Source organism: Jaculus jaculus, chromosome 17, assembly GCF_020740685.1.
Source record: "Jaculus jaculus isolate mJacJac1 chromosome 17, mJacJac1.mat.Y.cur, whole genome shotgun sequence".
In the NCBI taxonomy this organism is placed as follows: Eukaryota; Metazoa; Chordata; class Mammalia; order Rodentia; family Dipodidae; genus Jaculus; species Jaculus jaculus.
The window spans coordinates 64,317,870-64,336,705 of record NC_059118.1 but is presented as its reverse complement, the minus strand read 5'-3'; the positions used below and the strand labels follow the sequence as shown (position 1 = coordinate 64,336,705).

At 46.8% G+C, this 18,836-nt stretch overlaps 1 protein-coding gene across 1 annotated transcript in view; it reads right to left on the bottom strand.

Moving 5' to 3' along the window:
* Nucleotides 1–321: 321 nt before the first annotated feature.
* F13a1 (coagulation factor XIII A chain) overlaps nt 322–18,836 on the bottom strand; it is a 171,592-nt gene continuing 153,077 nt past the window's right edge. The window contains exons 14-15 of the mRNA XM_004666130.2: nt 9,582–9,718; nt 322–2,017 (exon numbers count right to left, since the gene is read on the bottom strand). Of these exons, the coding sequence (XP_004666187.2) occupies nt 1,864–2,017; nt 9,582–9,718 (291 nt within the window). The 3' untranslated portion in view covers nt 322–1,863. The remainder of the gene's footprint in view (nt 2,018–9,581; nt 9,719–18,836) is intronic.

Sequence of the window (18,836 nt, the reverse complement as noted above, 5' to 3'; positions counted from 1 at the left end):
CTGGCTGCCTGCTGACTCACCATACTGTTTCATGGGATTGTTTGTGAGAAAACATTGATGAAGAATTATCAATTTCTGGAGGTTGATTTTTAAACTAAATATGCAAATTTCCTCCTTCAGTGAACGTGGTTAACAAAATGCAGAGTGCAGGCAAGGAAAGCTAATGGTGACATCAACACCTATCAGACCCATTTTAGTGAAGGGACACACGCACATGGTCCAGTGCAGGGCGCACTGTCCACTGACAGGTGCTTCTGGCCGTTGTGGTTCGTCACGGGCAGTGTTGACAATTAGCAGTATTCGTTTCTGTGCAGATGCAAATGTAATCAGAGTAACTTTATTTCAAGCATCCATTGCAATTTCACTAATAAAAATACACTAATTTAAGCTAGTTTAGCAGTCTAGCAAAATGCATTCCATTTTGTAAGTGTACACTGAAAGGCTTGGCAAATGCTAAGTGATGACTTCATGCAGTTTTGTGTCATATACCTGTAGAGGAGTTAGGGACTCTCTCAAAGAACATAGCTACACAGACCAGAGCATTTTGTTCTGACACCTCACCCCCCCCCCATCCCAACTTTCTTTCCATTCTATAGGTCTTTTTCTTCCTCCTAAGAATCATAATCTTTGTAAAACCACACCCCAGGCAATTCAATGGGAAATTCTGACTCTCAGTCTCCCTTGTAAGTAAGACCCTGTGGCCTTGTGTGTTGGAGCCATGTGCAAACGACGTGGCAGCCCCTGTCCTTGGGTGAGAACTGGCACTGCCGTTTGCAAGGCCGAGTCCATGTTACCTTTAGGTGCCCAAGTGTTGAGGTGAGGTCTCAGCATGGGGACTAAAAAGGAAAGCAGGAATCAGGGCTCGCCTGTCCTTCCACATGCATCTTTCCATTGCCCTAGCGAGTTCTATTTATCTGAAAGGAACAAAATCAACCCAGGCCTGTGTCACTGTGCAAAGAAGATGATCCCACAGGGACGGGTGAAGTGCTCTCACCTATTAAGGAGAGAAACTCTTCGTTCCTCTGGTCCCAAACCAGCCTCCCCATTTTCTAGTTCTGCTTCTCACAAAGGGTTAAAAAGTAAGGGCTATTTTCTCCTGCCCATCAGGCCACTGTGTGACACCTGTAAACTACATCATAAAACTTCATTATTTAATAGACCCGAGGACTGCACCTGCTCTCTTAGCTCCTCTTAGGTGATTACGTTTCCCACAAATGCAATTTGTTAATATGGGGCCACATCTTCTCACAGGGTAATCTGTCTGTTGGCAGCCAGTTGCTTGGCTGCAGGTGCAAGACAAAAGACCTTTCTCTGGCTTTGCCAGGAAGAAAAATGATGTTGTGCTTAATTTCCCAGGGACAAAAAAAAAATTCTAACATGGAGGCTAGGACCTGATTCCAAGAAATTGACACAACATTCTAAGGATCCACTCGTTTCCCTCCCTTCTGGGGAGTATGTGATCCCAAAAAGGCTGAGTGGGGAAGCAGAAGTCTTAAATGAGGCCAGCTACTGAGCACACGCCGCTGCTCAGGGAAGCCCTCTCGTGCATGGAGCTGGACAATTTGCAATGATAAATTATGACTTCTACTCTTATGAGCCATGAGAGCTTAATAATTAAAGTTAATGCTGAGAATCCTTTGGAAAATGGAGCGATTTAAAACTAACTTCCTCGTCCTCTAGCCTGGGCTTGAGGAAGCCTGTCTTAGGAATGCAGAGCATTCCCGGAGCGGGGCGGGGCGGAGCGGGGCCTGCCTGAGCCTCGTTCGCCAGGCAAAGCAAGAGCTGGCTACTTCTGCGTTTGCATTTCTCTCGCCGGCACTGCAAGAAGCGGAGAGCGCAGAGCCGTCCCGGCCTCCTGGGCATTTACGCGGAGGGTCGTCTTTGAATCTGTAGGTCCAGCTCGCCGTACACATGTCTCAGGGTGTCACTGCTCATGCTGGCTATCAACTTCCGAGGGCCAGGGACCCAGGGCCGGCACACTTCTTCCCACTCCACAGTAGCGTTGGGCTGGATTTCACTGAGAGAAAGGAAAGGAGAGGAGAGGTTGGTGCTTCCCACCTGGACCAATAGCCATGGGACCCCTTGCCTGAGACACTTGTCCCTCTCTCAGCTTATGGTGGCCACCTGGTTGGTCTCTCAGTCTGGCTGGCTGGCTCAGCAAGTCATGACCCTAACGCTGTCCCTACATAAGGGTGTACAGAGCTGGTCACTAATAGTCCCAGAAGTCCATTCCACCTGCCGACATCCTCTGACCACCCAGAAAATACCAGAAGCTGGAATGAGTCCCCCACAGACATGAGCTCTACTTTGGCCCCAAGCACCCCCCGAGTAGCCTTGTCTGTGGGGTTTCCCTTCTGCCTTGTCTCACTTTTACCCCTCTTACTTCTCTCCTGGGATTAGAGTCCTACCTGGGCCCGTAGCAGCCTTTGCTGAGACCCGGATGCTCTCACAAGTCCTTCTAGGCCCCTTGGGATGAACCTTGTTCCAAGGCCCAAGATGTGGACATGAGACACCCGCTGTCCCTGATGTCCAGACTCTTCGCTCTCTGGAGTTCAACAGTCTAGGCTGAGCTCCACTGGGCTCCCTTGTGCTGCTTGCTTGTTGCTAGTGCCTCGAGCTATCCTGGCAGTTGGGGGGCATTTCATGCTCCTGGGGTTCTCCTTTTCCTCCACAGGCTATTCTCCGAGCTTCTCCCAAGTTTCCAGGACAAGCCTACTCTGGGGGTGACGGCCGTCAGTCGGGCTGGGATACGTGTGGCACTTCTCACACTCCCTATTACCTGTGCCCGGGAGGAGGGCACAGACAAATTCCTCTGTGTGGGTGGTGCTAAGACCAGTGTGGTCACTTTTCCAAGAAGGGACTGTTAGAGAATGGGCAGCCGTGAGTGTGACCCACGTTTCTAGAGCTCCATGCCCTGCTCTGTGTGTTTCCTGCGACATTCCCCAGAAGATGTCTTTTATATCCACCACGCTTCTGTCTCGGCTTCCATTCCTCACTAGAGGCAGATGCCCTTTGGTTCAGCAAGAAGAGCTTCTGACAAGAGCTGCACATGCAAGATTTATGGCGTTGGCTCTCTGACCCTTGGGGATGGCAAATATTGGGTTGCCCAGCGTGGAAACCAGGGTAGTCTTTTTCAGAGAGAGAGAAAGATGACTCAAGACCATCACAAGTGTCTTGGAAATATGAGAGAAAAGGGGACCTGACTATGTGACTATTTTCATGGAGTCTTGGTAACCCAGGTCATTAGGCTTTCCAAAAGAGCACCTCTAACCATCACCAGTCCCTGAATATCCCGTTTTAGAGATGAATGTATAAGAAGCCAAGAGAAACCCTTGTTTCCAAGCCTGGACCAGAGAATGGAGGAGCTAGAATTGGAGGCACACTGCATTGTATATTTTTTCTACACCATGAATTCCTGCTAAGAGAGTTTAGGTTATTGTGATTTTCATGAAAATCTGAACACTGGGAAGCAAAACAAAAGATCATTACACAACTTGCCCTTCAGAAAAAATAAATAAAACAAACAAACTAAAACCCAAAAAACTGGCTGCTTCCAGTTGGAGGCAGCCCAGCAAGGTCTGATACGGGGTCTATGCTGCGCAGAGCTTGCTCTAAAATGACTCCTTCACAACAGTGGACACTTAGACGGGGACATATGACATCTGCATTCCAGTGGAATTGGAGACCTGAAGCCTCTGTAAACACTTAATGCGTGTGTGTGCCTCAATGTTGTGAACAATGGAGAGTTGGGTCTATAAGCATACCAAGTTAAACTGGTTTTGCTCATGGCTCGGTTTCACAACGAACGGTATTACATGTGGGATTTATCTTGTGGTCATAGCCGACTGTCAAATGGAGCTGCAAAATTGTACAAAGTTGTGCATGTGTCTGGAGTTTGCAGCAGCAGAGGCCCTGGTGAGCTCATCTTCCCTCTTTCTCTTGCAAATAAATATCAAAGTTTCAAAATGGAAAGAAAAGTAGAAAGAAAAGAAAGTTGGAATTAATGTAATCATTTAAAAATCACACACCATTATCTCAGCGATATGCAATGCTTGGTGTGTGCATGAAATATTCTGTAAAGGGTTACAGGGTCTTTGGGTGGGCTCAACACTTGGCGCTCTCACTTGGTAGATGTGTGACCTTAGGCAGTTTTCTTATCTTTGAAACGGGACTCATGCAGTAGTTAGACCATGGAACTGCTGTTAGACCATGGAACTACTGAATGGAATAATCTTAGCAAAGAGCCTAAGACAGGATATGGCATGGAATGCACACTCAGAAAGTACCAGCTGCTGACACCTTGGTTGTACCGGATCCTGTATTTGTCACACGATGACAGTGGGATGAGAAGCTTTAGCCACAAACTCCCAAGGCCATGAATTGAGCCACCAATCCACGCCTTCCCTGCACAACAAACTGCATCCTCCAACTGTGGGCCAAAATAAAACCTCCACCTTTAAGTTGCTTCTGTCAGGCACTACATTGTCATTGCAATGGGACAGGTCTCTAAGGCATGCAAATCTAGAAGTGTGCGTGCTGGATAGGAAAACATTCTCTTCTCCTCCATCTATGGCCTCCATCTATGGCCAAAATAAAACCTCCACCTTTAAGTTGCTTCTGTCAGGCACTACATTGTCATTGCAATGGGACAGGTCTCTAAGGCATGCAAATCTAGAAGTGTGCGTGCTGGATAGGAAAACATTCTCTTCTCCTCCATCTATGGCCTCCAGGGAAAGCCTGGGGTGTCTCTGTGCTGCAGGCATTGTCTTTCCCCTGACCATCTCAAATCTCTAAATTTTCTTTGCTAATTATTTTCTTCTTTCTTCCTTTTCTTTTTTCTTTTTTTAAAATTTTTGTCTCACTGTAGCCCCGGCTGACCTAGAATTCACTATGTAGTCTCAGGGTGGCCTTGAACTCTCTGTGATCCTCCTACCTCTGCCTCTCAAGTGCTGAGATGAAAGGCGTGCACCATTATGCCTGTCTGCTAATTATTTTCTTTATGTTGGTTCCTTCTAAATGCATCTCTCTGTTATTTCAATCAGTCACATAGAAACCAAATGAAGCATACATATAGCTTACATACATATTTTCAGATTGATTTTATGATTCAAAGTTTGAGACACATTAGCTTCATAATTGTTTTCTTTACTTAGAAAAGCTGTGGTTTAATATTAAAAAGAAGAGGTGGCTGGAGAGATGGCTTAGCAGTTAAGCGCATGCCTGTGAAGCCTAAGGACCCTGGTTCGAGGCTCAATTCCCCAGGACACATGTTAGCCAGATGCACAAGGCGGCATGTGCATCTGGAGTTCGTCTGCAATGGCTGGAGGCCCTGGCGTGCCCATTCTCTCTCTCCCTCTTCCTCTTTTTGTCACTCTCAAATAAATAAAAAATAAACAAAAAAATAAAAAAAAAAGAGGGGATGGGCTGGAGAGATGGCTTAGTAGTTAGGGTGCTTGCCTGCAAAGCCTCAAGACCCAGGTTCGATATTCCAGGTCCCATGTAAGCCAGATGCACATGGTGGCTGATGAGTCTGGAGTTCTCTTATAGTGGCTAGAGGCCCTGGCGCACCCATTCTCACTCCCTCTCTCTCTCCCTCCCTCTGTTTCTAATAAGTAAATAAAATTTTTAAAAAAGAGGGCGGAGCAAGACATGGTGAGTGACAAGAGATGTTAGGAACATGATATTTGTCATTACCATGATCATCTCCGCCTTGGGGGTTGTTGTTCACTCGGCCTAAAGTCTGCCACGTCATTTAAGAGTTCATCCTGCCTGTGTCCTGAGAGTCAGTCTTTTAATTTACAGTGATCTATTCGATATGAAGATGACTTTAAGGTATTTATTTTAAAATGCTCTGCTATTTTCTTATCCGGATCCATTCATTCCGGCTTCCACTGTGCAAAATGCAAAAAGCCTGCTTGAGGATGTATCAGAGAACGGGGTGGGGCGGGCAGGTCCCCCAACCAGAAACTCAGAGAGGAGCTTTGCTTCCTCCTTTGCTCTTGCGCACAAAGCCGTCGTCGTCATTACACGCGCCGCGGAGAGTACGGCTCACGCTGTCCGTCATCTTACCAGCAGGGAAATACACAGCAGGCGGAGGGGAATAAGTACGACTGGAGTACTATTGGGACAACCGTATTTCCTGGGGATGGACATTGTGATGAATGATTCCCAGGAATGTGCCGAGTCACTGGGATATGCCTCTGTTCGTTATCTTGAAGGCACACAGGCCGATGGGATTACTTTGATAGCAAACTGCTGCACCCCATGGGTTGTGGTTTGTCCTCCGTCCAGCTCTTCAATTCTGTCCCACTTTGCACACTTAAGAGCCTAAACTCAGGTCCTGAAGTCGGGGATTTTTTTTTTTTCTTGAAAAAACTCATAGAACCTGATCACTTTAAATGACAAAAACATATCTAGAAGATGATTGATTGAAGAGTCTTGAATTATCAAGAGTGAAAGGTAAAAGCTAAGACTTTGAGGAAGCGGGACCTCTGAGCATTTGATGCAGGCCCTAGGCAGTGGGCGGGGAGCAGGACAGTAAGCCATGTCTTTGGCAGGACTGAGATCACACTGCCTTGTTATTCCTGGCTCCTGCTCCTTGTTGGCCACCTCCTGTTTCCAGCTCTCTGTCACAGCCTGGGGCCCTCTTAGCTGTTAGACATCATGTGGTAAGAGGTCCGGTGGGTGGATGGGAAGGGGCGATGCCCTACTGTTGAGAATACTGCATTTGGATTCTATGGAATGCACCATGCAGGGCGCCAGTTGTTCTGTGGATCTGCACTTCAAGGCTAGATTTCTGCAACACTAAGCGCAGGTTAATGTTTCTACTCACCTGACCTTGTGGATAATCAGAAAACAACCTGGCTGCAGTTTATTTAATAGTAGCTTTTTATGAAGGTGGGTGCTACATGGTTCAGGTCTTGGTTGCAAAGGTGTATGCCAAAGGCAGGAGGAAATGGAGAAAGACCCAAACCAAGTGAGGAGAAAAACATTTTCTTTCAGACCTTTTTTAACCTGAATTTATGACTGTCTCTGAGAAATAATGATTCCCTTATCTGAGAGTGATTATACCCTGGTTCTGAGTTCTCATTAGAGATTGAGGATTCTGATGAATATTCATGTCTTCCAAAATTCATCCTTTGTATCTGCACCCCTAAGGGATGGCACTGAGAGACAGAGCTTCTGGGGGGTAACTGACTAGGTGAGGCCTGAGAGTAGGGACCTTAGGAGAGGAGAAACCGAATGCCTGTCCCTCCTTCCTCTTCTCATTCCACCACGAGAGGGCAATGTAAGGAGACAGCTGTGTGTCAGCCAAGGACAGAACCCCCAGCAGAGCACAATCAACTGGTTCCTTGATCTTGGGTTCCCAGAATCTAGAACTGTGAGTGACACAGTTTGTTGTTTAAGCCACCCAGTCAGTGGCACGCCTACCGTAACACGCTCCCTTAGTGAAAAAGAGAGCCTAGATTCCATCTATGGACTCATCCACGGCAGACTTGTATGTTGTTGGTACTAAGTGTGTAGCCAGGATACCTTCCTGTGTGCATGCAGAGACTGGCTTCACCCATCCCTTCCCTGATTCACACGACTTTGATCATGCAACATCAGACATTCACAAAAGGCAAAGCATCCTGAGATTTCATGCACTTTGAGTCCTGGGATGTTAAAGGTACAGTGTCCCTTTTTCCTGCCATATTAGTCAGCTTTTCATCATTATAACAAGCTGATGGACACAGGCCACTTATGAAATAAAAAGGATCGTTTTGGCTCACAGCTCTGAAGGGTCAAGTCCTGGAATGTGTGGCCCTCAAGTGAGGGTGACGTAAATTGCATTAAGCCAGGAAGGAGAGAACTTCCTGCTAGGCTCCGTCTCTTAAAGGCCAATAGCATTTTCCTAAGCTAGCACTTTGGGGTTTAGCCTTTTACACATGGGCCTTTGGGGTCTCTTATCCACATAATGCAGATGTGCTGGTCTCCTTCAAGGTGGGATTTAGTCATGGTGTAAATGTCTTGGGAGTTTCTGGAACTGTTAGACAAGCTTGCAGGGTTACTACTTGAGAAATTAAAATTGGATACAGCAGGGGGCTGTTTGGAAGAGAAAAACGTGTTTCACTTTGCCTGAGTGGTTCCTGCATGTGATTTGAGAGGGAGGTGTGAGGACGGGCGCGGGAGACTCTCATTCCTGACGAAAGCGGGGCTCTTGCTGTTGACCTCTTCCTCGGCTGGGCTTGATTTTTAATTTAATTCTTTCTCCCCCTGAAACTTCTTATTAGCACAGGGAGATTGTTATGTGTAATGCTTGCATTTTTTTTAAAAACCACTCAAATTGTTTTCTCTGTTGTGTATCACATCTGCAAGACGGCCTCGCTTGAATGTGGGAGCGCAGAAGCTGAGCCCTGCGGCTGGACGGAAAGCCGGGAGCCTGCGTGTAAGCGGCGGAGGCGTGCACAAAAGGTGAGGGGCCTTGCACGTGTCCTACAGCTTTTGGAGCAGGATAACTTCCATAAAGGGCACTGGGAAAATTCCTAGCCTATTGGGTCATAAGGTGCTTTTCAAAGCCCTTCCCTTCCTCTGCTATGCCTTAGAAGGTCACCCCCAGGAAATGCGCTAGATTGATTGATGCTGACAGGGACTTATTTGTGGTAGAAATGAAAGTAATAAACCTCAAAGATTGGGCTCCATTCTGGATGTCACACTTTAAGAGGAGCTCTGACAAACTGGAGCGTGTGCGGAGGGAGCCGGGAGGGCGGGAAAACCACTTCAGAGGCAAGTCACGTGGCTACCTGGTCCCCTATAGAAGACTCAAGGAAGACGAGACAGAGGTTCGCAAACATTTTCAGGCTGCCAGACGGAGAGATGTGGGCCTTATATTGTTTGATTAGAAACATCAGTGAGACAGAGAGACAGAAAATAGGCATATTTCCACAATTCCAGATGCCTGGCTGCTGTGTTGAATGCCTCTATGTCATCAGAAGCCACAGGACAGGCTGGGAGGAGGGCGCAATCTACAATACCGGTACAGGAGAGGGCCGAGGTCCACTCGTGTTCCCACACAACTTGGGGCGGGCTTTGGCCCCCAGGAAGGAAACAAGTCTTGAGCTCTTTAGGCCCAACTAAAAGAACAGCAACTGAGGACGGCAGTGCTAAGCAGGGATTGGGAACTTCCTAGAGGAGGAGTTGGAAAGAAGGGGTGGATATAGGAGCATCCCTCAATGAGTCCTCACTGGACCCATATCTGAGGACGCGGTGTGGCAAGCGATAGAATGGGAATTGTAGAGCTAGCCACCTTGAGTTACAGTTAAGACCACGTTCATAAATAATGTAACAGAGGGGCAAACAGGTCAATCACTTAAGGCCCCGGGTATCTGCACCTGCCTTACCTCAGTGGTGTGAATCGTTAAGTGATAGAATGCTGCTCAAACCATCCCTATTTTTATCTTAACTCATACTTTGCAGATACCTATGAGGAGGTAGCAGCTTGTCGGATATTTTCACACAGGATTAGGGGTGTGGGGGGGTGGGGGAGGAGGAAGAGAGAAGGAAGGTGCTTCCCACAGAGCCCCTCTGCTCCCAGCACTTACTGGAACATTTTCCTCTTGGGTCTGGTCACTCCAGGACCATCCAGGTGAATCCAAACGTTTTGCAGTGGTTCCTTTAACGGGTTGGTGAACTCAACGGTCACGACTATATCAGAACCAACCATGGCAGTGCCTCGAACCTGCGACATGAGTCAAAAGACAACACAGTTCATCAGCCACCTTGCTGCGCCCATCTCCTCAGCCAGCCCGCACGTCACTCACTTTTGCTGACCTCTCTCAGTACAGTCACCCTTTGGCAACATACCCATGTGAGAAAGGGAAGAGGGGGTCTAGCACTTTGATGGGGGTTCCTATTGAGGGAAAGATGGGAAATAACTAATTATAATTGCAGGGCTTTCATAATTATAAAACTGTTCGAATGAGAGCTGAGGTTAATAGCTGGGCTCATGAATTTCAGGTGAGCCTGAGCTAGAGTAAGACCCTACCTCAAAAAAAAAAAAAACAAAAAAACCACAAAACACACAACAAAACAAAACAACATAAAGACAGACTCCTGGGCTGGAGAGATGGCTTAGTGATTAAGGCTCTTGCCTGCAAAGCCAAAGGACCCAGATTCGATTACCCACAGCCCACATAAGCCAGATGCACAAGGTGGCGCATGTGTCTGGAGTTTGTTTGCAGTAGCTGCAGGCCCTGGCTCTCGTATTCTCTCTCCTCTCTCTTCCTCCCTCCCTCCCTCTTTCTTAATCTCTCACACTATGTGTAAATAAGCTTAAAAATAAAAACAACTAGCCTCCTCGTATGGTTGAGGATGTTCAGTGCTTTTGCTTGCTGTTCTGAGTCTGATTTATTTTTCTTAATATGATGACCTCCAGTTCTATCTATGTCCCCGCAGTTGGCATAATTTCATTTTTTCTTAGGGAAGAATAAAACTCAATATGTACCACACTTTTCTTTATGTATACATGTATTGATGGGCATCTAGGCTGGTGGTTCCACAACATTGCTATTGTGAACAGTGCCGTAAGAAACATGGATGTGCAAGTCTCTCTAGTGTAGATGCCTTCAGATACAGGCCTGGTAGTGGAGCCCCATGGGTGATGTGGTAGCTCTAATATTTTTGAGGAACACTGGTTTCCACAGTGGCTGCAGTTTACGTTCCCGTCAACAGTGTAAAAGTGTTCCTCCTGACAATCCCCGTCATCATTTCTTGTGTGTTTTTGTGTAACCTCAGCTGTTCTGACTGAGGTGAGATGGGATCTCAATGTCGTTTTGTATTTCATTCATGGCTAAAAATGTTGAACATTTTCTGTGTATTTATTGCCTGCTTATGCTTCTGAGATCCGAGAGACTTGGTTTCCTTGTCTGTAAAATAGGACTTAGATTTGTACGGGGACCACACATACAGAACGCTGCACAGATCTCATTAGCCCTATGCTGTGTTTATTGGTTGTTGCACACTTAGAAGGCTTTCCCAAACAAAATCAATGACCTGAAAAATGGCCAAGGGGCAATGGGATTTGTTGGCTGCTAAGTGTGACAAATGGGTGGGTCTGTGTAAGACCTGAATCATGTGTGAACAAAACAATGATGATAATGATAATGATGGTTCTTCTGTAGTAAGACAAGGGTGGAATGAAGTCATGTGCCCAAAGCAGCCTGTGGGGTCTCAAAAGACTGAAACACGGTAGAGCGCAGGCTTCTTTGCTTTGGCGTATCAGTGCTACTTTCAACTCCCAATATCTAGCCCATGCCTGATAGATAATTGCTGCTAGGGCTGGAGAAATGACTCAGTGGTTAAGGTGCTTGCCTGAAAAGTCTAATGACTGGGGTTCCATTCCTCAGTACCCACATAAATGCATATACACAAAGTGGCACATGCATCTGAAGTTCATTTGCAGTAGCTAAAGGTCATTCTCTCTCTCTCTCTCTATGTGTGTGTGTGTGTGTGTATATATATATATATATATATATATATATATATCGCTTGCAAATAAGTAAATAATTAATTTTTTTAAAAATTGCTGGTAGGAGAACTGTTTTTAAAAATGGCATTTGCTGGCTGCATGAATTTTCTGTATAAGAAGAAGCCATTATTGCACCATGTTCCTTTAGGGGGACACACACAGCTGTGAGCTCTCATGAATGGAGATAAAGAGGAGGGATGTTGCCCAGAGAAGAGGACAACTGTACACTGACTAAACAGTCAAGGATGAAATCTTAAGGTTTTGCTTTTCAAGTCGTGGTTTGCGACTAAATTTAAGTCTTTAGGATTAAAAAAAAATACATCAGAAAATGGAACCTTCATCCAGTTTCCCATACTTATTATATCCATGGCTCCATTTCTTGAGGGTTGTGGGTGGTGAGGTGAGGTCAGGGGCACCAGGGACGGGGCAGACTGCTGGAATGGGAGTGACAATAGCAGGCACACCTGCAGCATGGACTTTACAACCACACAGGTCCCGAGCCGCCCCAGTGACAATCCTGGCGCACACACATTTTGCCAGGAGGGCTGCCTTTCTTATGAGGTTTCATGTGCTCAGGCTGGGATAGCCATAGACAAGGGCTGCATTTCTGTCTGCTTTAAGGCTCACAGCTAGAAGATACTCACATCTTGACCATCTCTTAGAAGAAACAGAAGCCAAGAGGGGCTGTGCATACGTTCAATCCCAGCTCTGAGGCTGAGGTAGGAGGATCACTGTGAGTTTGAGGCCAGCCAACCTGGGTTGGAGCAAGACCCTTCTACTTCAAAAAACAAACAAAAAAAATTAGAGGAAGAAGAGACAATTATTTTCTGGGGCAGTATCATTGGTGCTGGCACCTTATACTTACGAAAGAATATCTTGCATTAAAATCTGAAGCCCCTGATTAGGATGGACTCAAGTTCAAGTATTTCTAAGGGAAGAGCTTGGATTCACAAACCAGAGGAGTTGAAAGAGACAACTCAGCAATAAGCAAACAACCCCCAAGCCACGTCACGTTGTCCTGAGATCTGCAGACCACAGGGAGGAAGGGAGCATTGCAAGTTGGCGAGGGTCAGGTTGCACTGGGAGACATGATGGCAAGATTGAGAGTGATTAAGTTTCAGTTTGGGAGGAGGAGGCCAATGTGCACACTGACACATGAGCCAGAAGTTACCTTTATGGCCTTTGAGGTCGCACAGTGTGGATGGTTGAGCCTGGTCTGAGACTGTGGCAAAACTATAGTCACATCTACATGAAAGTTTCTCAACCTAGGTGCCAGTGGCATTTTGAAATGGGTACATCTTGGTTGTGCATACTGTCCCATGCCAAGTAGGATGATAAGCATATTCCTGCTGCCTACCCACTAGATGCCATTAGCCAGCAGCACCCACACACCAGTGACAACAGTCACAAGTATCTCCAGAGACTGGTAAATACCCTTGAAGGCTGCAGCAATGGCTCAGTGGTTAAAGGCACTTGTTTACCAAGCCTGATGGCCTGCGTTCACCCCAGTTCCCATGTGAAGTCAGATGCACAAAATAACACATGCATCTGGAGTTCATTTACAACTATACATTAAGAAGCAGAGCTGGCGAGATGGCTCAGCGGCTAAGGCACTTGCCTACAAAGTCTAACTACCTGGGTTCAGTCCCCCAGTACCCACATAAAGCCAGATGCACAATGTGGCATACACTTCACCAGCAGCACATCCCAAAGCCAAAAATTCAAAATCTGAAATATTTCAAACTCTGGAACTTTCTGAGTGGTATGTCAAAGCTCAAAAATAAAATTGTTCTCTGGGATCTCAGACTAGAGGTGCTCAAGCTGGCCTACGTATGTGGTGCTAATGGACGGACTTCAGATCTGAATGTGGTCATTAGGTGACGACAGCTCAGCTAATTCCATGCGTCTTGTCTAACCAGCTTGCTTCCAGCTATGATCTCAACACTGGACGGTTGGTTTGGTATATATCCACATGACTGAAGGCTGGGAGAAGTGACTGATAAAAGTGACACCCTGTTTGGTCATGGCATCTTCCTTTATCCATTAACAAAGGCTCAGTGCCCATTTTCTGATATTTTGTCTCCTGCACAAAAGGTTCAACTTTGAGGAAACACTGAATCTTAAAAATTGGAACCAACCCAAATATGAAAGTCTGTTCAAGGTTTAACAGTCCTGCTTGGGAAATTCAAGTGGAGGTCTCCCCTCCCCTCCCACTCCTTAGAGGAAAGTGAAGCTTACACACAGCGTTGGCACTGCGGGCCCATTCAGGAGGTGCCACGGTGTCCATGAGGTAGAAAACAATGATCACTTCAGGGAAAGGGTCTATTTGCCTTGAGTTCTTCCTGGGTGCTAAGCAGTCCCCTATTCTTTTAAAAAATATTTATTTTTATTTACTTACAAGAGAGAGAGAGAGAGAGAGAGAGGGAGAGAGAGGGAGAGAGAGAGAGAGAGAGAGATCACACTAGGGCCTCTAGGCACGGCAAATGAACTCCAGATGCATGCACCACCTTGTGCACCTGGCTTACGTGGGACCTGGAGAATCAAGCCTGGATCCTTACACTTTGCAAACAAGTGCCTTAACTGCCAAGCCATCTGTCGAGTCCAGTTCCATATTCTTTACTGCTGTGAAAATAGCTTCATATCTACATCATTGTATTTCTGTTTCTCTTGTTGCCATAAAGCTTCCAATAAAGGGAGTTACAAGAAAGGAATAAAGTGCAGGTTGTACTTAGAGACATGGTATACTTTGCAACAATCTAGTAATGCTGTTGTTTCATTATTCTACTTAAAATAAGTGTTTTAGGAGCCAAAGAGATGGTTCAGCAAAATGGTGCACACATCTATAACCCTATGTGCCTATGCCAATGGGAGGCAGAGCCAGGAGAATCCAGAAGCTTGGAAACAGCAGGGGCAAGACAGACTCTGTCTCAAGAAGGTGGAAAGAGAGGAAAACACACCTCCAGGTTGTCCCCCAACGTCCATATGTGCACCATGGTGCACATGTCGTTCCTAACATCATGTGCACATAAATACATAATAAAAATAGAAAAAATAAGATAAAATATCTGTTTTAAAAAATCAACCTGTAATACAATGTCTCTCTAAGGTCGTTTCCACTCATCAATATTGGCACACTGAGGTCTGGTCCTTTTCATGATCATGAACAACTACTTGAATTCCTTAACAAACAGAAAAGTCACACACGCACACACGTGCACACTGACTCTGAAAGAAGGGAAAAGTTTGAGAAAGAATGAAAAATGAATTAGGCAGGCAATTTGATTCACCCAACTTATTAGATTCAGCCAACAGTCCTTATTTCGAGTGCTTCCAATCATGTCTGCCATGTATGACTGGAAATGGAATTTCTTCCCTCCTACTCACCCACGGTCACTGCTGGTAAAGCAGTTGCTTGTTCTGAAAGTGCTCACCAGAGCTCCTGCCGCTCCCGGCCGGCCACGTGGCTTGCCGTTCACCGAATGATTCTAAGACTTTCACTGGGGTCAGGCTGTGTAAAGGTCTGTGCTGGTCAAAATGGTAGCCACTAGCCTCATGTGGCTATCCAAATGAATTGAGATAAAATGAAATAAAAAATTCAGTTTTTTTGGTGGCACTCTCCACATTTATAGGGCTGTAACGTTCCATGTGGCTAACAGGCACTGCACTGGACAATGGGCTTTATAGACGATTTCTTTCGTTGTATTAAGTTCTAGTAGCTCATTTAATTTTTACAAGCCTATGAGGTAGACTATGAGTCTTCATTTTAAAGATGAGGAAACTGAGCCCCAGAGGAGTTATGTAACTTGCTTGAGTTCACACAGTAACTAGAGAGGATGAGACACACCAGATCACTAGCTGTCTCTATCTTGACTCTCCTTCATACTAATAACAATACCAACAAAGTACAGCGAGAGCTTGCTGCCCTTCGTTTTATGCACAGTAGCTTATTGAAACCCTGTAGGCCTATGGTCTCGGAGGTAGACATCGTTATGATTATCTCCATTCTCTTGGCAGGAAAGTGAAACTTAGAAGATAAATAGAGCCAATAAGTTGGCAGAACCAACCCGGAAATAAATCTAGGTCTTTCTAACTCTAAAACATTCGCTTTTAGACACCTACCTACACTGTGATCTCTGACAGATGACAGATTAAAAATAGCAACTTTTGTGGGAATAGCTTCTTTATTTTCTGAAATCCACTTGGAATCATTTGCAGTGTAAGCTTTTTGTGTTATCACTAAGCCATCGTTGACAAAGATTATAAGCTGACCCTGACCTATAACTGAAAACACATCCACCACCTACTTCTTTCTTTTTGACTTTATGGGAAAGAATTACATTCCAACACCAGAATGAAATGTGACAAGGTGTCTTTGGGGCCTTGAAGTATATTACTGGATGATAAAAGGATTTTATATTTAGGGTAAAGTCAGATATCATTTTAAAAAAAGATATCTAGTGGCCCCCACACAGTGGAATTCCCTGACAGGTAGATATGATTGGCTATTCTAGAAGCATTTCTTTGTGTGTATGCCTTTAAAAAAAGATTTAAAGCACAGCAAACAGGTGGCTAATGGAGCAAATTGCATCTTGGGTGCTGCAGTTGCCAGCGATGTCCAGCCTTCCTGCTTGCGAGCGTGTTGCTGTGTTGCTGCGCAACGGGGAGGGCGACCGCAGAGCTGTGTGTGCTCAGCATCCGGCTGCAGGCTTTGCTGCCGGGGCTCGCCACTGTCTCACTCTGTGGTGGTGGTGTCCCCTGACTGGCAGCCATGGGTGGCTGCAGTTAGCGCCGGGGGCAGACAGCCGCGGGCTGAGGTCCCTCACCTGGGGTCTTCTGGGCTGAGCAGGTTTACCCTGCTCAGATCTCTCACAGCAGGACCTTATAGACAGACATCTTTTATTTTCTTCTCCACACATAGATTAGAACCATGTGAGGGCTACAGTTATGGGGTGTGTGTGTGTGTGTGTGTGTGTGTGTGTGTGTGTGTGTGTGTGTGTCAGAGAGAGAGAGAGAGAAAGAGAGAGAGAGAGAGAGAGAGAGGGAGAGGGAGAGAGGACACTCAAGAGAGATTTTTCCAGGTGAGCACAGGAGGGACTCAGGATTTGAGTATCAGGTACTGACCCTGTGATGTTGAGCCAGACCTGAAATCTCTTTGAAAGTCAGTATCTTTTGGAGATAGTGGGATGATTCTACAAATAGCTAGAGGACAGAGTATGTGAAACATCTAGCCTTTGCTGAATCTGAAATCTGAGCTGGAAGAGCATGGCCTGGTGACCACGACCCCTCCTTACTCGTAATGTTTCTTTGGGAGTAACATGGCTTCTGTTTCTTGGGGGGAGAGAAGTACCTGAGAACCACAGAGTGGAGACAGCTGCCTCCTCCCTTCTTCCTTGGTTGTCTCCCTCCCCCCCCCCTCTCTTGCCGAGTTCCCTGCGTTTGGCCCCTGCTTGAATAGCAGGCCGAATCCTGGCGTCGGGGCAGAGTCACTGCACAGGGAAGCTGCAGAAAGAATGAGCTTGGTTGGAGATACGGTTGGTCTTGTGGTTTGGATCCTAAGTGTCTCCCAGAGGTCCTTATGTTAAAGGATTGGGGGATGGTTGGAACTGTAAGAGATGAGTGATAGAGGAAGGGAGTTAGGGCAAGGGAGGTGTGCCCTCCATGGGAGAGCATATGGGGTCCCTGGCTTCTTCCTCTCTTTGCTTTCAGGCCATGGTGAGAGAAGCATCTTCCTAACTACACACCCCTGTTAGCATGGACGGCTTGGTCTCAGGTTCAAGGCAACAGGGACAAGTGGCAATAGACAGAGCCTCTGAGACTATGAACCAAAATGACCTTCTCCTCCTTTTAGCTGACTTATCTCAGGTATTTGTCAGAGAGAGGAAAATGGTCAGGGCTCAGGGGTGATTAGAACACTCAGCCTTTCTTTTGGGCTCTGCCCTGATGACAAGCTTGGGTTAGTTACACTCCTGTAGAGCAAAATGGAGCCTCACAAGTTCCCTGGTCACTGTCAAGAGGCTCAGGGGCTGACTGCGTCCCAAGTGGTTATTCCAAGCTCAGTTTGCCCACTGAGAGGCAGCGTATTGTTCAGGCTGTTGGAAGAGGGGGACCCTAGCACCCCCTTCAGCAACCCTCCCTCACAGTCGAGACACGCAGAGCCAGGAACCTGAGGACTGCAGGGTAAACGCAGCGAGGACTGTGCGCATCTCATGAGACTCCAGTTGAAGCACAGCGTGGAGGCCGTGTGGGGACAAAGTGAACCACTTCTAGAGCTAGAAGAGGTGTGAGCACGGGCTCAGCCAGAGGAACCTGGGCCAGGACGGGAGCCCTCCCCCACGGGGTGACTCCTACCAGACGCAGGACATGGTGTGTGACAAGTGACTGCACTTGGTTTCCCCACTGTCTGTCTCCCAGCCAGGGTGGACAGTCCACCTAGTACGGGGACTGGCCTGGTGGGAGCCTGCCCTGGGGAAGTGCCTAACACTTCTTTATGGGTCAATGATCACACTTTCCCGGTGACCCATTATTATTGGCCCCATTTTACCTGGGAAGGGGTCCTTAGCTCACAGGTGGGAGTTTTGACCCTGGAGGTCTGTCCTGGCCCATGCTGCAACTACTGACCTTTTCTACTTTCCTATACAGAGTGGCCGCTGCCCCTCCTGGGGGACACTGTGGCTGATTTTCACAAGGACAGGAAGACCACCAAACTGTCACTGCTAACTGCGAAGAGGAGAAGCTTACCGAGTGGCTGGTGACACAGTGTGGGCCAGATCCCCACTGTGAACCTCTATGTGGCCTGAGTCCCTCTGCGGCCCATGTTCTCCGAAAAGCAGCTGCTCATTCACAGGACAAATGCTGGAAAGCCTTTTCCCGACTTAAAGCAGCTTTCCACAATCAACACATGGGGAGGCAGAGAAAAGTTCTATGCCTGCTTCTAATAAAATATACTTTCCTCATCAAAATATTTTGATAGCACCGGAAAAGAGACGTGTGCTCATTAAAGTTTAATGAACGTCGTTCCCTGCCATTTTACATATGAGGATTACACACTGTGACTCACGCATATCGGGTGTGGGGAATAGTTAAAGGGAACAAATCTAACCCCGACCCAGAGAGGTGAATGGACTCCAAGCAGGGACCAGTCGCTATGGAAGAAATTCGACCACTGGCTGACGTTGCCTTGGACTCAGATGGGTGTGTCCAACACCATCCCCGGTTGGCCTAGATTCTCCCTTCAAAGGGAGACAGGTGAGAATATGTGGATGCTAGTTTCCAGGCAACTCCATTCCCAAGGAGGAGCTGGAGGGCCCTGGAAGGCGAGAGAAGGACGGGA